Raw genomic sequence first — 23075 nt, 5'->3', positions numbered from 1 at the left:
GACGGAGGATTGAGCACAAATTAGTGGCGATCGAGAGCTGGTGTGGAATTGTAAAAAGAAAAAGAAAAGGAAACTCAAGAAGAGAGTGAGACTGTCGAAATAAATTGATGCAAATCGGAAAGATGTCTAAAAAAAAATTAAAAGCAAATTTTTCAGAGATTCACTGGAAATGAGCAAGAAAAATTAGATGAAAATCGTGGTAGTGATGGGATATAGATGAAATTGAGATGGAATCCATGATGAGGTTTTGAAGTGCGAAACTCCGGAGGAAGGTCCTCGGAAGGATCCGAAAGAACTCTTGGAACTCGAGGATTTGAATTGAAGAATTCGAGCAGCGAAAGTGAATTTAAATCCACTTTAAATGTCAGCACGTCTAAGATGGATCTTACAAATTGAGGAATAATCAAGACGAGATATGCACGTGTAAAAATATCTAATATAAACTGACGAAGTGTGTAAAGGCGAATTATGTATGTTAATTTCGTTTAATTCCGCGCCCACTTTGTTGAGTAATGCATATCTCGAGAGACTCGTCAAGCACATCGTAATATACACTCTCTAAGAATTTAATTCATCCTTCTTTTGTAACGCGCTTATACGTCTTGCACATTATAACACGCAACGTGATGCTATACAGACACCATTGCTAACGGTATTAATTAAGATATTAATTGAATCATAATTACAATTACATTGTAAAAAAAGCACAATTTTTAGGAAAAATGCACTAGCAACGTCTTCCAAGATCATTCCTCAACTTGCTCTCTTCGTCCTTGTTTTAATTTTATAGATACGGTATCACCGCCGATTTTCTCGCGACAAAGTTTCTCACATTCTTTAACCGCATAAAACACGAATTCGTATGCTTCTCGACCGTCCTCCTCCCTCACCTCCTCCTCATCATCATTATTATTATTATTAATCATCGGTATACAACAATTCATTAACCATGCATAATCACGTACACATCATTGTAACCTTCTCCATTTACAAAATACAATCTCTCCGTTCCCCTCTCATTATTTTTTTATTTCTTTCTTTTTGCATAAAGGATGAGAAATGTGGAAGAGAGCGGAATTTCTTTCTCAGGAATTCCACATCGCTTGCCACTTGGCGAGAACCTCAATCTTGATTTCGGCGTCCACTTCGTTGCACGTTTCGGGAGATTTCGTCAAGCAAAGTGCTTTTTTGGCACAAATATATATATATATATATCTAATAGACATGTGTTTTATTCCGGTTATAACATTAGTATTACGGCCCTGCACGCGTGAAGGAGGGGCGGGGGGAAGGGGTTTTCCCTTTAAAAGAGTAATATAATCTTATCTCTTTAACGCGTTTTTTACAAGCTAACAAATATATACCTCAATCACAGAACCAAAAACGATATATAACAATACTCTTCTCTTGCGCGATGTACCGGGTGATCGGGAAGCCGCGCAGCCGTGCGCTTGGTGCTGTCGAGAAAAACCGCTTTTTTCCTTTCTTTAAGATGCCGTCAGTAATTCACTCTCGCGTTTATCCGAGGCATATTCTAGACAATTATTTATATCTTATACCTTGAATTTTTTAATTCGCAAATTCTTTAGATCTATACATATACATATACATATATATATATACATATACATGTACAGACATATATATATACATATACAGCATATATATATACATATACATATTTGTTACATATATATATGTGTTTGTTATTAATTAAGAATTCTTACCAATTACTAACAAAGTCTTAAAACTAAATCTTATCAAACATTATTAGGTACACTCAAAACTGTATTATATCGTCTATATTGAAACTCATAAAGATCGGTAATAAAAGCTCGAAGAGCAGCTTAAGGAGTAGAAAAAATTGAAAATTCAAGATTCCAAGAGATATATGTATATATCATACGTTTAAGAAACCGAACTTTGATGAATCATTTTATTCGACAAACCTCGTTTTTTTATTACACTTATACCCGCATGGAATCTTAAATTCCCAATTTGTTAAATTTTTTTCCTCAATTGCTCCTCTTGTCGACCTCATCGCCAGCCTAATAATTCTCATTGGCGAGCCGATAATTGAGCGCCATTTGCTCCGAGTGTCCGGGGCTTCTGCTGCCAAGCTGGTCGTTCTTTTCGTCCACGCTTAACGCGTTATAATATATCTAGATCATCTAAATCCTATAACGAATTTTTAAATTTTCAAGACATTAAATTCTTCACGTCCTCCAATCGCGAATAAACTACAATCGAATCATTGCATTTTACAAATTGCAATAAAGCGAATAAAACAATGGTGCCGATTAAGCAAATATATCGACAAGACCATCAACATCATCAAACCGCGGCGACAAACTTGCCCCGCAGGACTCTCCGATCACCCTGTATAATAGTAGCGCCTGCAAATGCGCCGCTATAATAGTTGCGCGGCGAGTCTTACACATTTTCACACACAAACATACTTTCTATCACTCATTCATTCTCTCTCCCTCTCTCTCTCTCTCTCTCTCTCTCTCTCTCTCTCTCTCTCTCTCTCTCTCTCTCTCTCTCTCTCTCTCTCTCTCTTAATCGATTCGTCGATCGATCGATCGTTGATCGTAGGCGAGACGTCACTGTACAATGTAAAAAGTTCTCTCTTCCTCACGCCTGCAGCACGTGACGGCGTCGGTTTGAGAAGGGAGTATCGGGGGGAGGGGGTCAGATAGGTAAGTGAAAGCAGCGGCGAGCTCCGATATCCCGATTCTCGATCCAATCCGACCCCGAGAAGATGGCGATGACGTCATAGCATATATAGCACAGCTAATTATCGTTCAATTACCCCGTTGACGCGTGGTAATTTGTAGATTTTGGCTTCTTGCTTCGTTATATCTAAGCTGCTTCCGTCGCTCAAGATGTTTTCTTCCTTCCGTCGTCACCTTCATAGGACACATAAAAGAATAGAATATGCACTCTTGTAAACACCTATTGAATATGAGTCAACGCATGTTGATAAAAAAAATACGTGTCTTAGATTTTTTTTGTTTAACAACATATTTCAAGGAGAATCAAATCGATTCCGGATAGTTTGTGACATATCTCTTGTAAGATAATCTCAAAAAAGTCTTATGAAAAACTAATATTTAAAGGTAATCTTATTAGAGATAAAAAATTTTACATGAGAAACTAACATTTATAATATTAAATTATTAAACAAGATTAAATCTATTGACGGTTTTCTCAACGTGCACAACTTCTTTAAAGATTATTTGAGGAAAAAAGATACTTACGTGCAACTTTTAAACATTTCTATCCCTCTCATCTGTTTTGTGTTTTGTACAAGGTAGCTCGCGGCAATGTTGCGCTACTTGGGCATAGCTTGGCCTCGTAAGATCCTGCAGAGAACAAAATATTTATTAGCTAGCGATAAAAATATTCATTACTCTGCAGAGTATAAAAATCGCCACAAATATAACATATAATTTTGAATAAAATTTCATAGAAAGATTTAAAAAATATATAAATCAAATTTAATAAATATTACAGCATCCAATGATTTTAAGATTACCATTTGCATTTTTAGAATCTTTACTTGATTATTTACTTAGTTGGAACCTTATATAATTTAACTTTATTTATTATCTATTCAATCGAATAGATTTCTGAATTCTTAGTGTTAATCGTTTTTCCATTTCTAAGCTCTCTATCATCTGAAGTTCTCGTCTCCTCATTCTAAATTAAAGAGCTTTTACCTCCTTATATCTTCCAACTATATTCTTGACATTATGCTTAAAAAGGAGGATGCTAAAAAGAGTAAATAAAAGAAATAGTATTTTTTGTAGATTTTGATCTCCTGGATACGATAATATTATTAAAAAATTGATGGCGTTTGTTGAGGAATACCTCGAAAATTAAGCAAGAATATCGAAATTTGGATAAATACATCATATTCTCTCTCGTGTTCAATTTTCCATGTGTTTTCCAAACGCTATAAACTTTTTAATAATTTTATCACGTTTTCAGATCACGTTCAAAATCTACAAAAAACACTATTTCTTTTAATTACACCTCTGAGCAGAAATCGGTGCCTCTTTTCTTCAGAGATCTTCGAGAGTCTAAATATACTTTCAACTTGTAACAAATGAAGTTCTCTCAAAAGACAACAAGATACTTACTATAGGGAAGGCAGAGGCCACTCCAGTTTGCAATTGGGAGTTCTGTGAAGAGGCAGTAGGAGGAGGGACGACGACGACGTTGTTACAATCGCACCTGGTTACCATCTCGGCATCGTCCGTGGTCGCTGCGGCTAACGTCGCCGTCGTTGCCGTTGTCGTCGCCGTAGCTGTCGTTATCGTCGACGTGGCTACTGCCGGCAGGTGTGTATTCGCAACTACAGCGTCGTCCACACCGTTCACCATGTTCGAGTCGTCAGTCTTTATAGATCTGTCAGCGGTGCATTGTCAGTAGTAAATGACTAACATATGCTTACTTAACTACCCTGAGACTCTAGGATCCGCAGCGATATCCTCGTGCGAATCCTTTAGATTCTCAGAGATATTTCCATATCTTTCGTCATTCTTAGATCATACAAATCTACGAATACACGGTCGAAACTTTAAAACCTTTGGGAAATATGTCTTTGGGAATTTATAGGTACTCGAGATTTTTGCATATCGCGAGGTTTGTAGATTTGCATATCCTTAAATCCTTGGACACACCGAGACCGTTGCTCTCCATCGAAAATATGTGCGTATAATCGCGTACAAAATTTATACAAACATCGATTTATGAATACAATAGAATTGTAGCTCAAGATCAAAAATTAGAATCAATTGCGATGGTATGATACTGAGAGAAAAATTTTTGGTATTTATATAATACATGTCATTATAATCATAATTATTGTTGCTGTAACGTTAATAATAATAATTATATGTATGGCTTCATCAACAAATCTATACAGTTGATGGCAATCCGAAAATGTACACACACACATATACATATATAGTTCTTATTACAGTAGTAACAATCATAATTGTATAGTGACATGTAATTATAGTTAAAAATATCAAAAATTTTTTTTAGTGCAAGTGCTATAATATGAACTCTCTCTCTATTGCGTGCATCAAATACTAAATGTACGACAACTGTCCGCACCGCATATCAACTTCGTTCATGCACAATGAGAAAATCAGTTCGTGTAGGCGATTCTCGATCCAATAATTCAGGGATGCTCAAAAGATTTTTGAAAACTTAAGGACATAATTACCCAAACAAAAGGAAGCGTAAAAATTAAAACTCGTAATCAGCTTAAAGAGAAAACTTAATTTACCCATGAATTGAATTCTAGAATTCAATTTTCGACTACCTAAAAATTCGGCGATGAAACATTTACGAATCTGATTACATTTATAACATAATAGATTCTTTATTGTTGAAAAAAAGAGAGAAGTGAAAGTTCATTTCGCGAAAACCGCCGCGAGAACGATCGAGGGATATGCAAAAAAAGGAGGAGTTTTGCAATATCGCAAGACACGATTAATGAACATCAGTATACACATTGTTTATTAACTTCTAGTTCATCGCTGACACACACAATGCAACTATAGACATTACCAAAAGTCCATCAGATACGATACTGAGACCGTGTGTGATTTTCTCGTTTCTTCCGTTTATATATTCATTTTGCAGTCGCGTAATGAGAATTATAACTTAATTAGTAAAAGTTAGAATTACATGAACTAGAAAAACTTCATCATCAAAATGCCTTTAAAAGTAACTTGAAACCGAACAATAATAATTAATAATAATAATAATCTTATAATATATTAAAAATTTATAATATTAATAATAATAATGATAGCAATATGACAATAGCAATGATATAATAATTAAATAATAATTGTAATATATCAGAAAACTCTAAAAAATAATATTGTTTTATCGTACATCCCTATTCAACTTCTTATTATTTATCTGCCGCAAACACAATACAGGCAAGAAGAGAATTATCTCATACCACACATAATTAATACCGCATATACATTCCTGCATACACACACATATAGCGTTCTAGTGCGCTTAACGATAGCTGTTTAATGTTAATTTCAATCGGCAGTATGCGGCGTGCGCTGTACTTGTACCGAAAGGGATAGCCCTTAGATTCCTCGATCATTAAACGCTCAGATTATTAGATCCTCACGGATCCTTGAATTAGATACTCTTAGAAAACTTGGAGTATTATTTGCTTTAAGTAATCCGGCTTCTTCAAGTCCTCAAGCATCCTTAGCTTCGCATAGACTCTCAGTCCATACATCTTCGGCAGATAAACTCTGAAGTGTCTTAAGAAATGTCACAACCACAGCTAATACGAAAAATATTAATAAGAAGCTGCTAGAGATTAAAGATGTCCAATAATGACATCCGAGAATCCTGTATTTACTCGAATATCGAATGTACCAAAAGCACAGAAATCTGAAAGGTTTAGTAATTAATCTATTAAATCCGTGGACCAAATATCCGTGGACGATCGAAGCATAGTCCAGAATAATTAAAAGTATCGAGCAATTCAATGATCCAGGGATGAAAGGATCTACATATACTCAAGAACTAAGCGTCTAAAAGAATCTATGTTACCGCAAAAATTAAACCCTTATTTATATACCGGATTTAGAGTGTGTTTATAGAAAATCCTTACAAGGAGATAGTAATATATTTAGAGGCCTTATATAAACAAAAGAAAAAAGGTTTCTAAAACTTTAGAATCAGAGAGGCACGATGATAACGACGCAATTTTCGATAAAAAAAATAGCAAATCATAATCACTGCGAATACATCTAATTAATTTATTTATTAATGTAAACGATAAAAAATAAGATAACGGTAAGAAGCTCGCATATAGCCCAAGATCTAATTCGAAGATCAAGGATAACGTTAAAAAAAATCTCGACGGAAACACCTTCGTATCAGTATTCTCGTTCTTGAAGAACGATCAAAAAAGATTGCAGTTTCAGAAACCTAGAAAATCTGCGTAGGACTCCAATCTCCATATTTCTTAGATTCTTGATCTCTCTCTCGCACAGTTTTTCACGATAAAATATACACATTTAAAATAAAAAGTAGCGAGAATGCAGGCAAAGAAGATCTAAGGGTAACTCAAAGGATATTAACAGTTAGTAAACGTTCTCTTTTACTCAAGATTAACTATGGCAATAGAAAGAAAGCTTCAACTTTATACTTTTTATCTTTTTGATGAGAAAAAAAGGTAAGGTCTCCTCCTTTCAGATAATAAATCGACTGAAGGCATGTGATCGATCGCGCTCGACTACGTCGAAGCGGGAAGGATCACATGCTGGAAGGAAACACGTGTCCATCATTACAAAACAACATAATGCAGCTAAGAACACAACAGCAATAATAACAACAAATGAAACATAATTCGGCATTCCTGAAGACATATATTAAGATACCCCGTTACGTGGGTTCTTTACATAAAGCTCCAAGTATAATTGATGCCGTATCCTTGAATCCTTAGATTATTGCACCGTCGATGAATCCATACGAATGAAACTAAAGATCTCTGAGAAATCTAAGGATCCAAAGATACATTGAGCAATTCAACGGAAGAATCTGAAAAAGAGAATCCAATGCGGAATTGTAGAATCCGACAATACAACGGTCCCACCGATCCAAGGATATAACAGTCCGATGTAACACAGACGTCCAGGAACCCGTTTATAGAGACCAGCTGAATCTCTCGTTTGAACAGAATCTACTGTATGATGCCCCCACTCGCGTTTGCTTTCTATGCGTCAAGTATATAATTAGTATAATTAGCGATTAGGTACAAATGTAAATGTTTAAGATTCTGTACACATATCCGTCTCGCAGAAAATGCAAAGTAGTAAAACCATCATAACCATTTACAGGACTAAAAGCAACGAAAGAGCAATTAGCTCCTCTTCCGATTGTATAAGCGAAAAAAAATTGTTCGTTCAAACAGGACGTTATAACTCAATCTTACTCTTTAAGTTCATTAGATATTTTAAACTAGATATTTTAAACGTAACTTTATAATGATCTAAATCGCGAATGAACATACTTATCTATTTGAAAAAAAGAAAAAAGGAACAAACGTAATTTTCAAACACAAGGATTTGACAACACGGCAATACAATTCACTGGTTTTTCAATACAAAACCTCGTTAATCACATAAATATCTTTCAAGAAAAAAACCATTATAAACGGAAGAAAATAAACAAAAATAAATCAGCTCAAAAAGGCATAAAACTAAACTGAATTATACGAGTAAAATTAAAATAAAACGGTCCTATATAAAAGGTTAACGATTCAAGGACCAAGCACTTTTTACTCTCTTTCTCCCTCTCTTTTTGCACAGTAGCGCGCATAAACATATATGTACACGTATGTATGTGTATAGGGAGAGCGGAAAGTTTCGTCGCGTACTTTAGAACAAGATAGCTATTTGTCGCTTTTATTATAATCGACAATTAAATAGCGATTTTGTTAAAAAAAAAAAAAAAAAAAAAATTCTAGGGAGTGCCTCGACTTTTTATGCGTATCGAACGAGACTTTTTATACGTATCAAACGAGCAAAGACTGCAACGTCATTGAAGAATCTATTAAAAAAAAAATTAAAAAAAAGATTCGTACGATAAAGTATTTCCACACTTCACGACGAACATTATGTCGTCGATAAAGATGTTTAACGATCCATTGGAGGATCTATTCTCTTTTTTTTTCCTAAAAATTATAACACATCTTCAACGCAGATTGACAAATAGTTCGTTATTCTATCTCATGCTAGAACACAAGTCAATTCACGAACCAACGCAACTCTCCGCAACTGCCCGAAACACCATTACACCGAGAGCGAGCGTATAATTAAAAATCCCACTCACTTATCAGGAGATGACGGGGGAGTGAGCGCGACGGTGCTGAGCGCGGCGGCGTCGGCCGGCGACGTATTCTCGTTGTTGACCGTCGGCGGATTAAGAATATGTGTTGCATTCGCAGAATTCGTCGATGTGGCAGCGTTTCCCTGTGCCTCTATTCCGGTACTCGCTCCAGGACTAGCGGATCTACTGGCGGTGTTCGCCGCTACCGGCGCAGATGCTGCGGGTTGCTGCTGCTGCTGTTGCTGCAGTTGAGGCGACTGGTTACCACTTTCTTTGTCCTTGACAACGGCCTTGAGCTTGGCAGTACCCTTGACAACATCGGACAATCGATTTTGCGATGAAGATTCCATGCCGACAGCGCTGGCGTTGCCACCGGTACCTATGTCAATCGACGCTTTGCCATGGTCAGGGTCGAGGCCAGGCAGGGGTGGAAAAGCGGCTGCCTCAAGATCGAACTGCACACCGCTGCTGCGGCTGCCACCACAGTTGCTGTTGCTGCCGCTGCCTCCGTTCGCTGGCAAGGATTCCTTAATCGCCGGCAGCGAGTGATTGTTCCCGGTGACTACTTTCGTGTCCTGATCTTTGGTCCTACGATGGATACGGTGGCGGGTAAACGAAGGCGTCGAGGACGAGGATGTGGAGGAGGGCTCGACCGCCGCCGTTGTGTCCTGATCTTGTGCGGAGGACAACGAGGAGGAAGCTCCCTTTGCATGTTCGATAGACGATACGACGGACGACGAAGAATGGAACTTTGTGCCGGACTGATAGGAAGAAGAGGACAAAGCAGGCGGCTTCGAAGGAGGCAAACTCGAGGTGTGGTAAGTGGACGTAGAGGAGCTCAAGGACACGCTGTTGTTACCACCGCTACCAATGCCGGTCATAGGAGGATGAGAGCTACGATTACTCAGTGGCGGCATAGACGATGGCTGATGATGGTGGTGGTGGTGATGGTGATGATGGTGATGATGGTTATTACTGTTGTTGCTGGGATTGGCCGGGTCTATTAAGCAGCTTCTATCGGAACCGTTTCTCTGTCGATTTCTATGTACAAAAAAAAAAGATATTTTTAGATACTGAAACTTTATTTGAAAAATATATCTAGAAAAATAATAAAATTGTAGATTCGTACCTATGTCGAGGAGTGTATCTCGTATTTGAACGCGTGAACGTGTTGTGCGGCGCGATTCCGTTCATAAAGACATTGGACATCTCGAAATAAGCGGGACTAGTAGCGGGTCCCCAAGGCATCATACCGGCCGGATAGAACGGTTGCTGAAAGAAAAAGACATTTTTATAAGAGCTTTTTTCTACGTAATGTACAATCATTAAGATTTGCTTTAACCAAAATAGAATATTACTCATATATGACTTATTGTTCTTTGATGATAAAAAAGCTTGAAGAAAACTTATTTTCACGTAAAGCATTTGTAACTTGTATACTTACATAAACGACTTGATTCGCGTATGCCGGCATTGTTGTCTGAGGCATGGTTGTGCCATTGGTATAGAGATAACGTTGCTGTCCAGTCGTATAACTACTAGGATCATAGACAGCAGAAGGAGTTGGAGTTCTGTAGCCATTCTTTATACCACTTACACCAGCTACCGTCGGTATCGGTAGCCTGTTCATTGGTTTAGCTTTGATTCTCGCCATTATTGGCTTTCCCTGGATTTAAGAATCAGAATAAAAATTATGAACTTTACAACTATTACATATAACAATACAGCGATAAATACCTAATAACTACAATGAAATAACTATAATAAATAAGTATAATGAAATATAGTTATAAATACGGAGAATCATTAAAATAATTAGTAAATATTTATTTCGCAGCCAGTTATTCAGACGAATTATACAGGTTTCATTGCAACTTACCTGAAATTCTCGAACCTCTTCGCGTAAAAACCGGTAGGCCTTTTGAGCATCCTCGTCGGACTCGAATGTCACGTACCACGAACTATTGTGAGCAAACTCGCACGAAATAATTCTCGGGCAGCCCTCCCCAGAAAATAAATTCTACAGTAAATAAGTCCAAATGTTAAAGAGTCAGACTTGAATTCTTGTGACAATAATAGAATGGAATAGTTGGGACAAACCTTGACATCTTCTAACGGAGTGCTATCTGGTATCTCACGAAGTATTACGATACATCGTTTATGATTGGGCCTTACTTTTTGTCCCTCCTCATCAACTTGAACATTGGGAGACTCTTTCAGTACCTCTGTTATGAGTTTAATATCTTTCGTCAGTTTCTTCACTTGATTAAAATTTGCTACTGTCCATATCGGCACATACTGATCATTATCCATTTGTGACAACAAATAGGTATCGTTGGCTAAATTCTCTCTGAAAAGACAAACATATATTGTTCATTTACATTATCATATCTTGTCACATACATTTTTATATATGCATATGATTATGTAATTTGCATGGCAATTGTATACTTTATGACAAAGAATTGTGCAAGTGAAAAACATTGTATCATTGTTTTTGGGGCAGAAATGATTTAGAAATTTTTTTTATTCAAAATAGTTCATACAAATCATTCATAATAATTAAGTATATTGTAAAAAAATTAGTTTCTTTTTTATTTAGGTATTAATTAGTATATAATTTTAGGGTTTTTTATTCAAGTTTTGCAAAAAAATTGTTACAAATCATTTTTTTTAATTTCTGGTTTTAAAACCATACTTTTTTCATTTATGATGTGTGTGTGTGTGTGTGTGTGTGTGTGTGTGTGTGTGTGTGTGTGTTATTCTCACACACACCATGATTAGCTTTACCTAGTAATAACTACTTCATTGACCATCGTAAAAAAATGGCTTAGGACTTTTCGACTCAATTTTTAATCAGGAATAGTGCTGTATAATTACTATTTACAATATTTAAAAAACATCCTGTATATATTCATACACAAAACACGGTTAATTATACAATATTAAAAAAACACCCTGTATATATTCACACACAAAACCCAGTAATATTATGCGCGCGCGCGCGCACACACACACACACACAACATGCGCATGCACGTTAAGGACAGTAACATGCTTAACAGAAAATTCTTGAGATTACTTTGAGATAAAAATCCTAATATTAAAATGTTAAAGTTACAATAATTTTTTAATATAATAAATATTAATTTTATCTTTGCATACATAATCTTTATATCATAACGGACAAGAGGCGACAATTATAAAAGCTTTCGCTTCTAGCACTTTACATATCACACCTGACATGCAAATTTTTAGCGGTATGATACGGCTACTTTAAATGGTTATAAATTAAAAAACTAATTATAGCCTTATCATTTTGGTATTAGAACCTTCAGACCTGATTTTATTGGCAGTGTTAAAAAAAAATTTTAATTCAATTCAAGAGCATTTTAATAAGTAATTTATACCAAATAACTTTTTCAAAATTTTGACTATTTTTGCAACATATACGTTACGTACATTCGGTTACAGATGATGTCGATAGAATTAAACAATTTCAAAGGACGCTATCTACAAATTAGACATACAGTTTGAAAAGATTAAAATGATTTGACGAATTTAGCCTTGCATGTTGTCTTTACAGGACATATATATGTGTATAAAATTATTTTAAAATTAGTAAAGTTTTACTGAATTCCTTCTTTACTCTCTACTTATCTAAAAATTTAGCTTTCAAACATTTTATTATAATAAATATATTATAATATAACTAATATACCATAACAGTTTTCATTGTCTGCGATGATTAGTTGCTTTCTTTAATCATAATAAATCTAATAATATGATATACATATCAAATGCCAGTTAGGAAATAGTTAAGGGAATTAAGGAAAGAAAATCAATATAAATTCGGATGATGTGTGGCTCCATGCGAGAACGATCAACTCATATTCAATAGGTTCCAGGTTCAAATCCATTCCTTATTCTTTATTTATATTGTTGTGTTTATAACCAGGTTAATCGAAGATTGAAGGTTGCGAGTGAAAAAGTTTGTGGTAAGATTGTGACCAGTGTTTTGAGAACAAAATAAATACATATTTATGTATATAATACATGCACACACACATATATATATATATATATGTATATACATATGTGCGTATGTAATCTAATGTACGTAATGCAGATATATGTATTTGGAAAATGACTGCAATTTCATGCAATGGAAAATGGAAGATTTCAGAATAATAAGAGCTTGTTACCTGGAGAAATAGTACTCGAGTTGTGTAGAGAGCATTTGTTTAAGCGTCTCCAACGGTATGCCCGGAACATTTAAATCTGTCATTGGTACAGATGGAGGAGCTGCAGAAGCGTCGCCCAATGCGGCAACATCCACTGGGCTGTATCCAACAGCACCACCGTGCATGCTTATAGCGTGTTGAGGCGATGGTTCCAGACTGCCGACACCAGCGTCAAGAATCAATTCACTACCGCTCGGCGCACCGTTCATGACTCCGTAGTCTATATTAGGCACACCACCACCACCAATTGCGCTTGCAACCTGTGGACCCAGAGGTTCAGGGGTGGCTGGGTAGACCGCCCCTGGTGGCAGCTTCCCGATGTCCCCATTCATGTAAACGTATCCTGCAAAAGGAAAATTTGTAATTCACTTGTAATTTCCCTTTATCTTCTCTCATGTTCTTTCATACTTATGTATGATGTAATAATTCAAAATGTTGCTCTAATAACCTAGACAATAAAATCGGATATCTTGTAAAATGATAATTCAGATTAAATAAAATTTTTTTGCCACATATCTCTCTCTCTCTCTCTCTCTCTCTCTCTCTCTCTCTCTAAAAAAATTAGTATAATATATAAAATACTTGAAATCCCACAATTAAAGATCTGATATTTTCTAGATATACTACATATCTATAATTATAACCTAATCCGATATAAGTTACACGTTTCAGTTATTGCATTAAATATAGCTCTTTGCAGTAATAGGTCTAGTTATTACATCGCATATGACTTTCTTACATGCACATTTATACAATTTAAACAATTAGTTTGAGAGATACTCAATTCTAATTCTACTTCTATCAATATAGATCAGCTTTAATTTCCATTTAACTTATCTTTTTCTAATTCTAAGAAAAAGGTGAAGAGAGTAATTTAAACTGTGATTAAGTTATCTACAAATGTGTGAGATATATTAGATCTCTCTTTTATTCCAAAAATCGTATTTTAAACTAGGAGAAAATATTTATATATATATATATATATATATATAATTATCATGTAATTATTTGGTCAACGACCAAAGATGCTTTATGCAACACTGCCAGCCCTTATCCTTGTATACTATCATGACAACGACAACAGTAACGGAGCAACCATCAGGAGGATCATTCGACTCGAATGATGCCTCAATATGCAGCACTATACGATAGATTACCGCAACTGCAAGCTCACAAATACGGAGTACAAAACAGCTACGAACAATGTCGCGCGTGCAACTTTTCACCAAATACAATCTGAAAGCCGCCGGGAAAAACGAAAGACATAAGGAAGAATGTTGTTCACGCGCGCGCGCGACCAAAGTCAACGACGTGGTTGACACCAAGATGCGCTCTTCGGGCGGCAATACTCGCACGCGCCAGAGCGAGCCTCCGGCGTCGGACTACATGCCACGACGACGGCCGTCCGGAGGAACTCGCAGCGCGCCAGGCAAGGATCCCCGCGCGAAAGGACGCGCAATATGTTGCGGAGCGCACGGTGCGTTATCGGCCAAATATAGCGCGCGATCGTAGACACGATACGGTGGCGGTCACGATGGCGTCACGACGGCGACGATGATGACGAGCTGCTCTCTGGCCGACCGGACACGGACACGACCACGACCACGACCACGGTGACGACGATGACGACGACAATGACGACGACATTGACGACGTCGATAAGGATGAGCACAAGGACAACGTACACGGACACGATGATGAGGACGATGACGACGTCAACGTGGATGAGAAGATGAAAGATGAAGACAGCGGCGATAACGACGTGTCGACGTACGGAGCAAGTTTAGCAAGCAACATAAGGAGATGGTGACGGTGGCGAGGAGGTGGATGAAGCGGCACGATGACAAGACGGTACAACACTCTTCCTGAACTCAACGAACATGTGTTAACACTGACGATGACGATGACGATGACGATAATGATAATGATAATGACGGCGACGACGATGACGACGACAACGACATTGATAATAATGATGAAGATGATGAAGATGATGACGAAGATGATGAAGATGAAGATGATGATGACGATAATGATGATGATAATGATGATAATCGGATGGTGATTGAATGGTTTTCGTATGGTTTTTTTGACGAATGAAACGGATAGTCGTTACCGAAATCACCGTTCATCTCGAGATGGGCCTGGATGATCCCATGTGCCCTGAATCTAGCGCTACTAGGTGCCTTGCCCGTTCGCTCGCTCGCTCGCCCGTCCGCTCGCTCACTCGCGCTCTCTCGCTCTCTCTCTCTCTATCTCTCTCTCGAACGGCCTCGTGCAGATCGGTTTCTCGGCTATAGAGAGAGCACTCTCGAGGCACTTTGGATTTGGAGGATTCGTTGTGCGCGCGGAGTACCTCGTGTGCGCGTTTTCGCGAATTTCGCTCGCGCTGCCTTGATAATCGACGATGGGCTGACTAGAGCAGAGAGCTCGAACCGATCACTCGCCCGCTCGCTCGCTCGCACGCACGCACGCATGCATGCACGCACGCACGCACACGCTCGCGTGTGCGCGACGAAATACGCGACGCAGCAACACGACGACACGGCTGGCGAGACAGGCGGCGGCGAAATTCGACACGTTCCTCACGCGAATTCGCGACGGCGCGCGACGCGCGCGTGACGATCCGCCCTGTACGTATCACGGCCCACCGCACCGAGCGGATCAACGCGCGGCCGTTACGCACGACGATGTTTCCTTACCGAGGTGGAAGAATCGAACTCAACACAGTCTCTCGAGCAAACTACAAAATGGCGGAAAGGCACATGCCGTGGCGCGCGATGCATTCTGGGGCCCGGTGGACGGTGGTGCGCCGCGCGGCCCCACCGCCGCCGCCGCCGCCAACGTCACTTCTCGCGTCGACACCAGGGGGCGCCACTCCCGCAAAACTCCCAACCCCGCCATTTTCAAATCCTCGTGTTCTTCTTACTGTTTCTTATTTTCAACGTTGTTGAATCTACACATTGAAAAACACAGGGGATAACCTATCATCATTCAATCTATCAAAAACCGTGTCTACACTAGAATATATGGATTCTGATAGGTTGAAATCCGTTAGAGGCTATGTACAAAGGAATAGATAACAGGATACAAGAATTTGAACCTATCAGAAACACTATATTCCACGGTACATGGTTTCTGATAGGTTGAAATTCTTATTTTCTATTCCCTAGTCCTTTGTGCGTGCGCAGCTTTTTATTCTCTGTTTCTATTGTCTGTATTTTTCATTTTTCCAAACCTTTAGGGAAACAGAAAAAAGAATTCCCTGACTCTTTCCAATTTTTGGGAAAATTCCCTGATTCAAGCCAAAAGAAGCTTTAAATAGGAACAAAGATAAAATTATTAATTACAATAAAAAGTAAACAGAAAATAACATAAAATAAAATTTTTATATTTCTTAAAATAGTAATTGAAAAATTTCAATTTTATACTTTATTAGGAGAACATTCGCTTATAATTCATCTATTTATTTAATATTTTTAAGTCAATCAGATATAATTTTTTATTTCTTCAAGTAGTCTTTTTTTTCAAGTTTGTATTTTTTTTCCATATTTAATCTTTTCTGGAGATTAGCGATCTTGTAACTTTATCCTTAAGATAGAAACGTGAAAATTTTTTCGATATTGGATTTTAAGAAATAGAGTAACACTAAAGCTATTTACGTTTACTGTCATATTTTCTTCAAGATATCTAAAAAAAAAAAAGAGAGAAAATCGATCGAAACTGTAGCGCTTTACATAAATTTGATACTTAAATTTTTGAATAGGAAAAAAAAACAAAGAACTAAAAATGTTTATCTTATTATCATCTCTTCGAGAAGACTAAAAAAGAAAATCTATCAAGACGATGGTGCTTGATAAAAATTCGATATTTGAAATTTAAATAAAAAATATGTACTAAAGAGATCTGTGATCTGTTTTGTCATATTCTTCTCTTTTGAAGAATTTAAAAAAGAAAATCTATCAAAAATTCAATTGAATTTTTAAGTAAAAAAGAAAGGAAAACTTTGTCAAGATATTTATCTTATCATATTTTCTTCGAGAAATTTCAAAACAAATTAATTAATCGAGACGATAACACTTAATGAAAAAATGTTCGAATTTTCGAAACGAAAAAAAAACGAGCAACACTAAAAATATTTATCTCATCCTATCTTGTTCACTTCGTTTGTTCTCTCCTCTTGTTCGTTATTAATTATTTTTTTATTGATGATTACTCTGTAAATTTAGCACGAATGAAAATAGAAATGCTATTCTAATCTTTGAACCGAGGAAAAATGAGTGTAGGAAAAAGTATGTTATCTCGAAAAGAAATCCCATCTAGAGTTCCTAAAATAAGAGAAAAAAATTTCAATTTTTCTATAACCTTTCTCATCAATCTTTCTCCACGTTCTTTTTTTTTTAATTTAAAATAAAATTTCTTTTAATTCAATCTATTCTCACTAAATGCGCAAGTAGGCTTTTTTTTATTTTTTTAACAGACACATACTAAACTTGGTTTTTCTAATAATTTCAACCATCTTAACTCTTCGCTATCATTTCTGGCATTTTGCGTAGATCGCGAAACTTGTAATGTATGTATTCCTTGAATGGCAAAATACTTGGACAGATATAAGAAACACTTTTTGTATGTAATCTCTCTCACTAGCACTTTATATATTTATCGTGTCTATCCTGTTAATACCAAGAAAAACAGATTCTACGAAATAGCGATTGTAACGAGCATAAACGTAATCGATAAACGATAGCTTATCTAATAATTTTTTTATAAACCACACCGTGTTTTTAATTCGTACACTCGCTATCACATGGCGATAGATATCAATTTCTATATATATATATATATATGAATTCCACCACTTTTATCTCTTTTTATTTTCTTTTTACTGTTTTCCTCACATGATACACGAACATTATAAAAGTGTTATATAAATTAATAAAGTAGAAACACATCCATATAACTTCTGTTACATTAAATAAGCAAAAAATTAATATATTCCTAAAATATCTAATTTTTTCATATAGTTGAATTTAATAGCAATATCGATTTTTATAGAGCTGGAACAGTGAAAAGGAAAAGGGACAAGATGGTCATGTTATATTTCATTCATGTACGCATTATTTATTTATCTAGAACAGCCACATTTTATTAACTCTCATTATTATTATTATTTCAAAACAATTCGTCATTTAATTACTGCCTTAAAAGGGGATGGAAAGCAAGAGCGAAGATATGATACGGGGCGAAGGAGGGGTGTCCTTTACGCGAAAGGAAGAATCAAAATCGGCCCTACAAATATTCAACAAATCATCACAAAAGGACACAAGAGTGGAAATCACTCTCTCTCTTCTCTCTCTCTCTCTCTCTCTCTCTCTCTCTCTCTCTCTCTCTCTCTCTCTCTCTCTCTCTCAATTTTCAATTACAAACGTTAAAAAAAAATAAAAATAGAAGAAAAAAATCTTATATCGTTCCTACGAAGGATCGCAGAGAAGAATGTGATGGACGCGAGGAGAGGGAGAGCCCGAGTCAATCAACCTACAGTTTTACTGCCTTCTCGAAACACGTCTATCGCGCCCAGATACATACTACCTAATGCAAGAACGAACATCCATCCGGCGCTGCTAATTACCGCTCGTTCATCTATGCTTCTCCTCCTCCCGCTTCTCTTCCACGATGTTTATCAAAATCAGATGTGTACTATCCACTGCTGCAAGACAGGGGAATCCCTACCTCAACAGCTGCTATCACCTAACATAAGGCTTACAGTGTGACGTATTGCTTTTTATCTCAAGAAAAGATTCTGATTAGAATAGATATATTGCCTATAGGTATACGCTGGTTATATGCCTATATATCTTCCCTTTCTTTCGCTATATCTCTTCCTCCTTTCTTTTATTCGCCTTTTATTCCTCTATTGTTTATTTCCTTCTCTATTTCGTTTTCTTACTTCCTCTTTTTATTATTGAAATATATATGCGCGCGTGTTTGTGTATATATATACATATATGCATGTATATACATATATATATATATATATATGTATTTATAATGTTGACGTGATAGTATAATCGGGATATCCCACGAGAAGTTTAGTGAATGATATACAGATTCAATTTGAGATGATCATGTAGAGCTGACGAGGGATGGAGCTGTCTGCTGTTGTTGTGGGTTGTGGCATGGATGGTAATTGTTGCTGTTGTTAATGGATTAAAAACCATGGACTTTGAGCTGGTCAGGTTTTGCCAGACCCGACTTTGTCAGCCACTGGCATATATTCTCTCGTTGGTCCCCCTGCAGCTGCAGCACCTCCCCGTACTCCGGGTGCTCTATTACTGTCCCATTGCAGGCAAACTCCTGTGAAAATAGAAATGCACCGATAAAGCAGGCATTCTTCGGAGGGACTTTTATCTAGACGATTCACTTCCACAGAATGTTGGATTCTTTTATCTCTCTCTCCCAAAGGAATGTATTTCAAAACTTTGCAGATACCGTTATCAAAATGAGATTAGTCACAGCTTTTCCATTATAGAGAGAGAGTTCTAATGACTTACAAGAAATAGCAATATTGTAAATATTAAAATGTAACATAGCAAATTTTTTAAATAATTATATTAAAAAATCAACATTAATAAGTTGACATGACAAAGAGTGCATTCATGCTTTAGTGCTCATAACACTTGTAAGCATCATATGTTCTTGTTTAATATTTGATAGACAACAAGAACGAAATAATGCTTACAGAATATAAAGTAAATGCATCCAAAATATTATTGTAAATGCACATGACCATTTCTAATAAAAAAGATACACAAATTTTATTTTAAAAAAAACCACATCTCTTCCGATTGACTAATTTTGCTACAATTTATCAAAATTCGATTTCTGCTGGCACAATGATGAGATAAAGCAATTATATTCTGGAATTATCTGTTGTGTAAAAATATAATGTTTAATGTACAAAAGATGTTTTTTCTTATTATTTTACTCAACAACAAATAGCGTTGAATTAAGAACAATACTAGATATTTTGAATATAAAATATCAATGATTAATTTAACAGTGAATACACAAAATGATTAGAAAAAAAAGCCAAGTCATTGATGATGATCAATGTTCTCAAATTGAAACAAAGACCATCCCCTCTATATGTCAAACCACTTGTAGATGCACTCGCATGCCACACATTCCTAGAACTTGCAAAACTACATCTGTCCAGCCTGTATCACCGTGATTGTTTGCATCAGACCTATTTTTAGAGTTCTGCCTAATCGGCCGATGGTGGGGGAACAGCGACAGAAGAGGGACAGAGGGAAGTAGAAATGACGGCGACGAAGGCAGGAGAAAGGATCGAGGAAGGGGATCCTCCCCTCAATATTAGGAGGGGGAAGCGTGGCATACTGAACACTCACCTTTTTACATGCTCTCACGATTTTCTTCAAGTCATATTCCGAGGAAAGTCCTTGCACCGTTGTTAAGGTTTTGCGACCATTCCGCTGCTGGATCCTTATATGAACGAGGCCGTCCTGGACGTCATCGTCTGAACCCTTGATTGCATCTGCAAAGGGGTCTGCGAACACAGAGACAGAAGGGGGACATAGATGAGAGAGAGAGATCGGATCGCGCGACGTGTGGGACGCTCCCAGCGCGGGATCGGCGAGATTGCGCAGGATGATGCTAGATGATGCAAAGCAAAGAGGATCGAGAGCGCGCGCGAGCAGCGAGGCTGGAAAGCAACCCCGTCGCCATTTTGCTCGGCTCGAGGGGGGGGATCCAAAAGCGAGTGTCCGGGTGTCCGCGTTTTATCGCCCTCGTTCGCAAAGGACAACGTACACGAGGCGACCTGGCGACCTGTCGACGGCGAAGGAAGAAAGAACAGGAAGATACAGACAAGAGACAGAGAGGGGAGGGGGGCAAGAGGGTGCGACAATGCGCGTTCTATCGTTTCACTCACCGAATGTGTTGAGATTCTGGATGGACATACGACAAACAAAAGAGATCCCTCGGATGATATAGAACTGCGGAGCGCAGATGACAGTCGTAGGAGCAGGAACGTGGAGAGATGTTGCTAAGATTAGCACTTGAACGTCGCGTGAACACCACCGTAGCACAAACGGACTCGATGAAAGCCAAGCGCGATGGCCGTGTACGCAGCCGGAAGTAAAAGTTGCATTTGTCACGGCGCGATGGGTGGGGTTGCGCGTGGTCAGTGCGTTCCTAAAACGCGAGCCGTGAGATTGGCCGCAAAAGCGAGCGATTCGCCGGCGTGTGGTGACCCTGGTGACGTCATAGCCAGCGGGAGAGAGTGATTGGCGCGCTGGCGCTGTGTCGACAAATGTGATTGGCGAGCGAATAACGACCTACTTTACAACGTGCAGTCGGGCGCGTTCAAGCCGGACAAACCTGCTGCTAACCTGCTCACCAAGCGATTGATTTAGGGATGGGCGATGTACAAGGAAAGCATCGATTCTATAATAATCGATTATGATCCAATTCGATTTTTGATTAACCGATTCATCGTAGAAGAAAATATCGATGTTGGTAAAATCGATCATTTGGAGAAAAAAACTGATTGCTAAATTTTATTTTTTTTTATTATTAATTTTTAGAAATATATTGAATTATAATTTTTAAAATTATTTTTATCACAAAATAAAAAAAGAAATAGAGTACAATTCTATGTACCTCCACAGAGAAAAAATTTACTTGTTTCAAGTAAATATATTTTCTTGAACTGTAATTTATTGATTGAAAGAATTAATTACTTGCCACAATAAATTTGTTTTTTGTTCCAATAAATTATCCTGAAGCAAATAGTTTAGCAATGAAGAAAATATTTTATTCTAATAAAAATACAATTACTTGTCAGTAGAAAATTGTTTTATTAAATCTAGTAAATGTTATTACTTGAATCTAATTGTTGTTAATAAGAGAACATTTTTCTTAAATTTATGACATGAGTATTAGAAATCGTACATTGATTACTTTTTATAAAATATAATTTTTATTTCAGAAAGCAATTTCTTGGTTACCAAAAATATTTACTAGTAATGAGAAAATTGTTTCATAAATAAATTAAATGCCTGCTAGGGATTGCCTCTCTAGTCTCTAATAAATCTAGAACTCTTGGATAGTTATATCTTTGGGTAGATTAATGAGAGCCAACCATAATCGATATCATTAAAAAAAGATCGATGTACCGATTAATCGAATTCTGAAACATCGAATCGAGCATCGATTATTGAGCGGAAAAAACTTCGGTTTTTGTATAATTGATGAAACATCGCCCATCCCTAGATTGATTGTCATTGGTTGGATCTATAAGTTGGCCGTATCGACCTCCTACTATTTTCGAAGACGAGAGCCAATAATCTAAGAAGAAAGATCTATAAGTAACAATCAATCATATTTATTTGCTCGGCCAGCAGGCTAGCCGTTTTTTAATTAATCACTTTAATTAATCGCTTTTTTTAATTAATCACTTTGATGCATATTGTACCAATTTAGTACATTAGTCTTTAGGCCGTAATTACAATACAGGTTGTCGGTTAAAGCGGGGAGCACAGACTCTTGCATAACGCATAACACATGAGGCATAAGAAATTGAACCAACCAGAGTTCTCTATTACATGGAAGGGAAAGAAACGGAGAACTTCGATTGGTACATATTCTTATGCATTACGTGTTATGCGTTATGCAAGAGTCTGTGCTCCCCGCTTAAGCCCGCAGCACACACGCTTGCACAACGCATAACGCATAGTGCATAAAGGAATCAACCAATCAAAATTCTTCTTTTCCATGGAATGGGAGGGAAGGAAAGATTCTGATTAGTTGATTCGCTTATGCACAATGCGTTATGCAAGAGTGAGTGCTGCGGCCATTAAAGCGGGGAGCACAGACTCTTGCATAACGCATAACACATGAGGCATAAGAAATTGAACC

General features: G+C 37.2%; 2 protein-coding genes across 5 annotated transcripts; both read right to left on the bottom strand.

Annotated features, from left to right (window-relative positions):
* Positions 1 to 2530: 2530 nt before the first annotated feature.
* On the bottom strand, positions 2531 to 15942 carry Larp4B (La-related protein 4B). Of its 4 annotated transcripts, none has more exons than XM_018503610.1 (10): positions 15493 to 15942; positions 13098 to 13479; positions 10993 to 11242; positions 10772 to 10912; positions 10337 to 10558; positions 10022 to 10164; positions 8896 to 9933; positions 4149 to 4416; positions 3264 to 3368; positions 2531 to 2912 (listed from the first exon to the last, which is right to left on the bottom strand). In XM_018503610.1, the coding sequence occupies exons 1-9, from the start codon at positions 15611 to 15613 to the stop codon at positions 3273 to 3275; spliced, it is 2661 nt and encodes an 886-aa protein (XP_018359112.1). In that variant the 5' UTR covers positions 15614 to 15942; the 3' UTR covers positions 2531 to 2912; positions 3264 to 3272. The 4 variants fall into 4 exon arrangements, with proteins under 4 accessions (XP_018359112.1, XP_018359114.1, XP_018359113.1 ...); XM_018503612.1 differs by having other exon boundaries at positions 15839 to 15915; XM_018503611.1 differs by having other exon boundaries at positions 15253 to 15575.
* Positions 15943 to 18256: 2314 nt separating this feature from the next.
* Positions 18257 to 21688, bottom strand: eIF1 (eukaryotic translation initiation factor eIF1). The gene is made up of 4 exons (XM_018503552.1): positions 21537 to 21688; positions 21088 to 21350; positions 20546 to 20703; positions 18257 to 19490 (listed from the first exon to the last, which is right to left on the bottom strand). The coding sequence occupies exons 1-4, from the start codon at positions 21686 to 21688 to the stop codon at positions 19344 to 19346; spliced, it is 720 nt and encodes a 239-aa protein (XP_018359054.1). The 3' UTR covers positions 18257 to 19343.
* Positions 21689 to 23075: the final 1387 nt, after the last annotated feature.

This window comes from Trachymyrmex cornetzi, unplaced genomic scaffold (assembly GCF_001594075.2).
Source record: "Trachymyrmex cornetzi isolate Tcor2-1 unplaced genomic scaffold, Tcor1.1 scaffold16, whole genome shotgun sequence".
NCBI classification, from domain to species: domain Eukaryota; kingdom Metazoa; phylum Arthropoda; class Insecta; order Hymenoptera; family Formicidae; genus Trachymyrmex; species Trachymyrmex cornetzi.
Note: the sequence above shows the minus strand (reverse complement) of the source record. Positions and strands in the feature narration are given on the sequence as shown.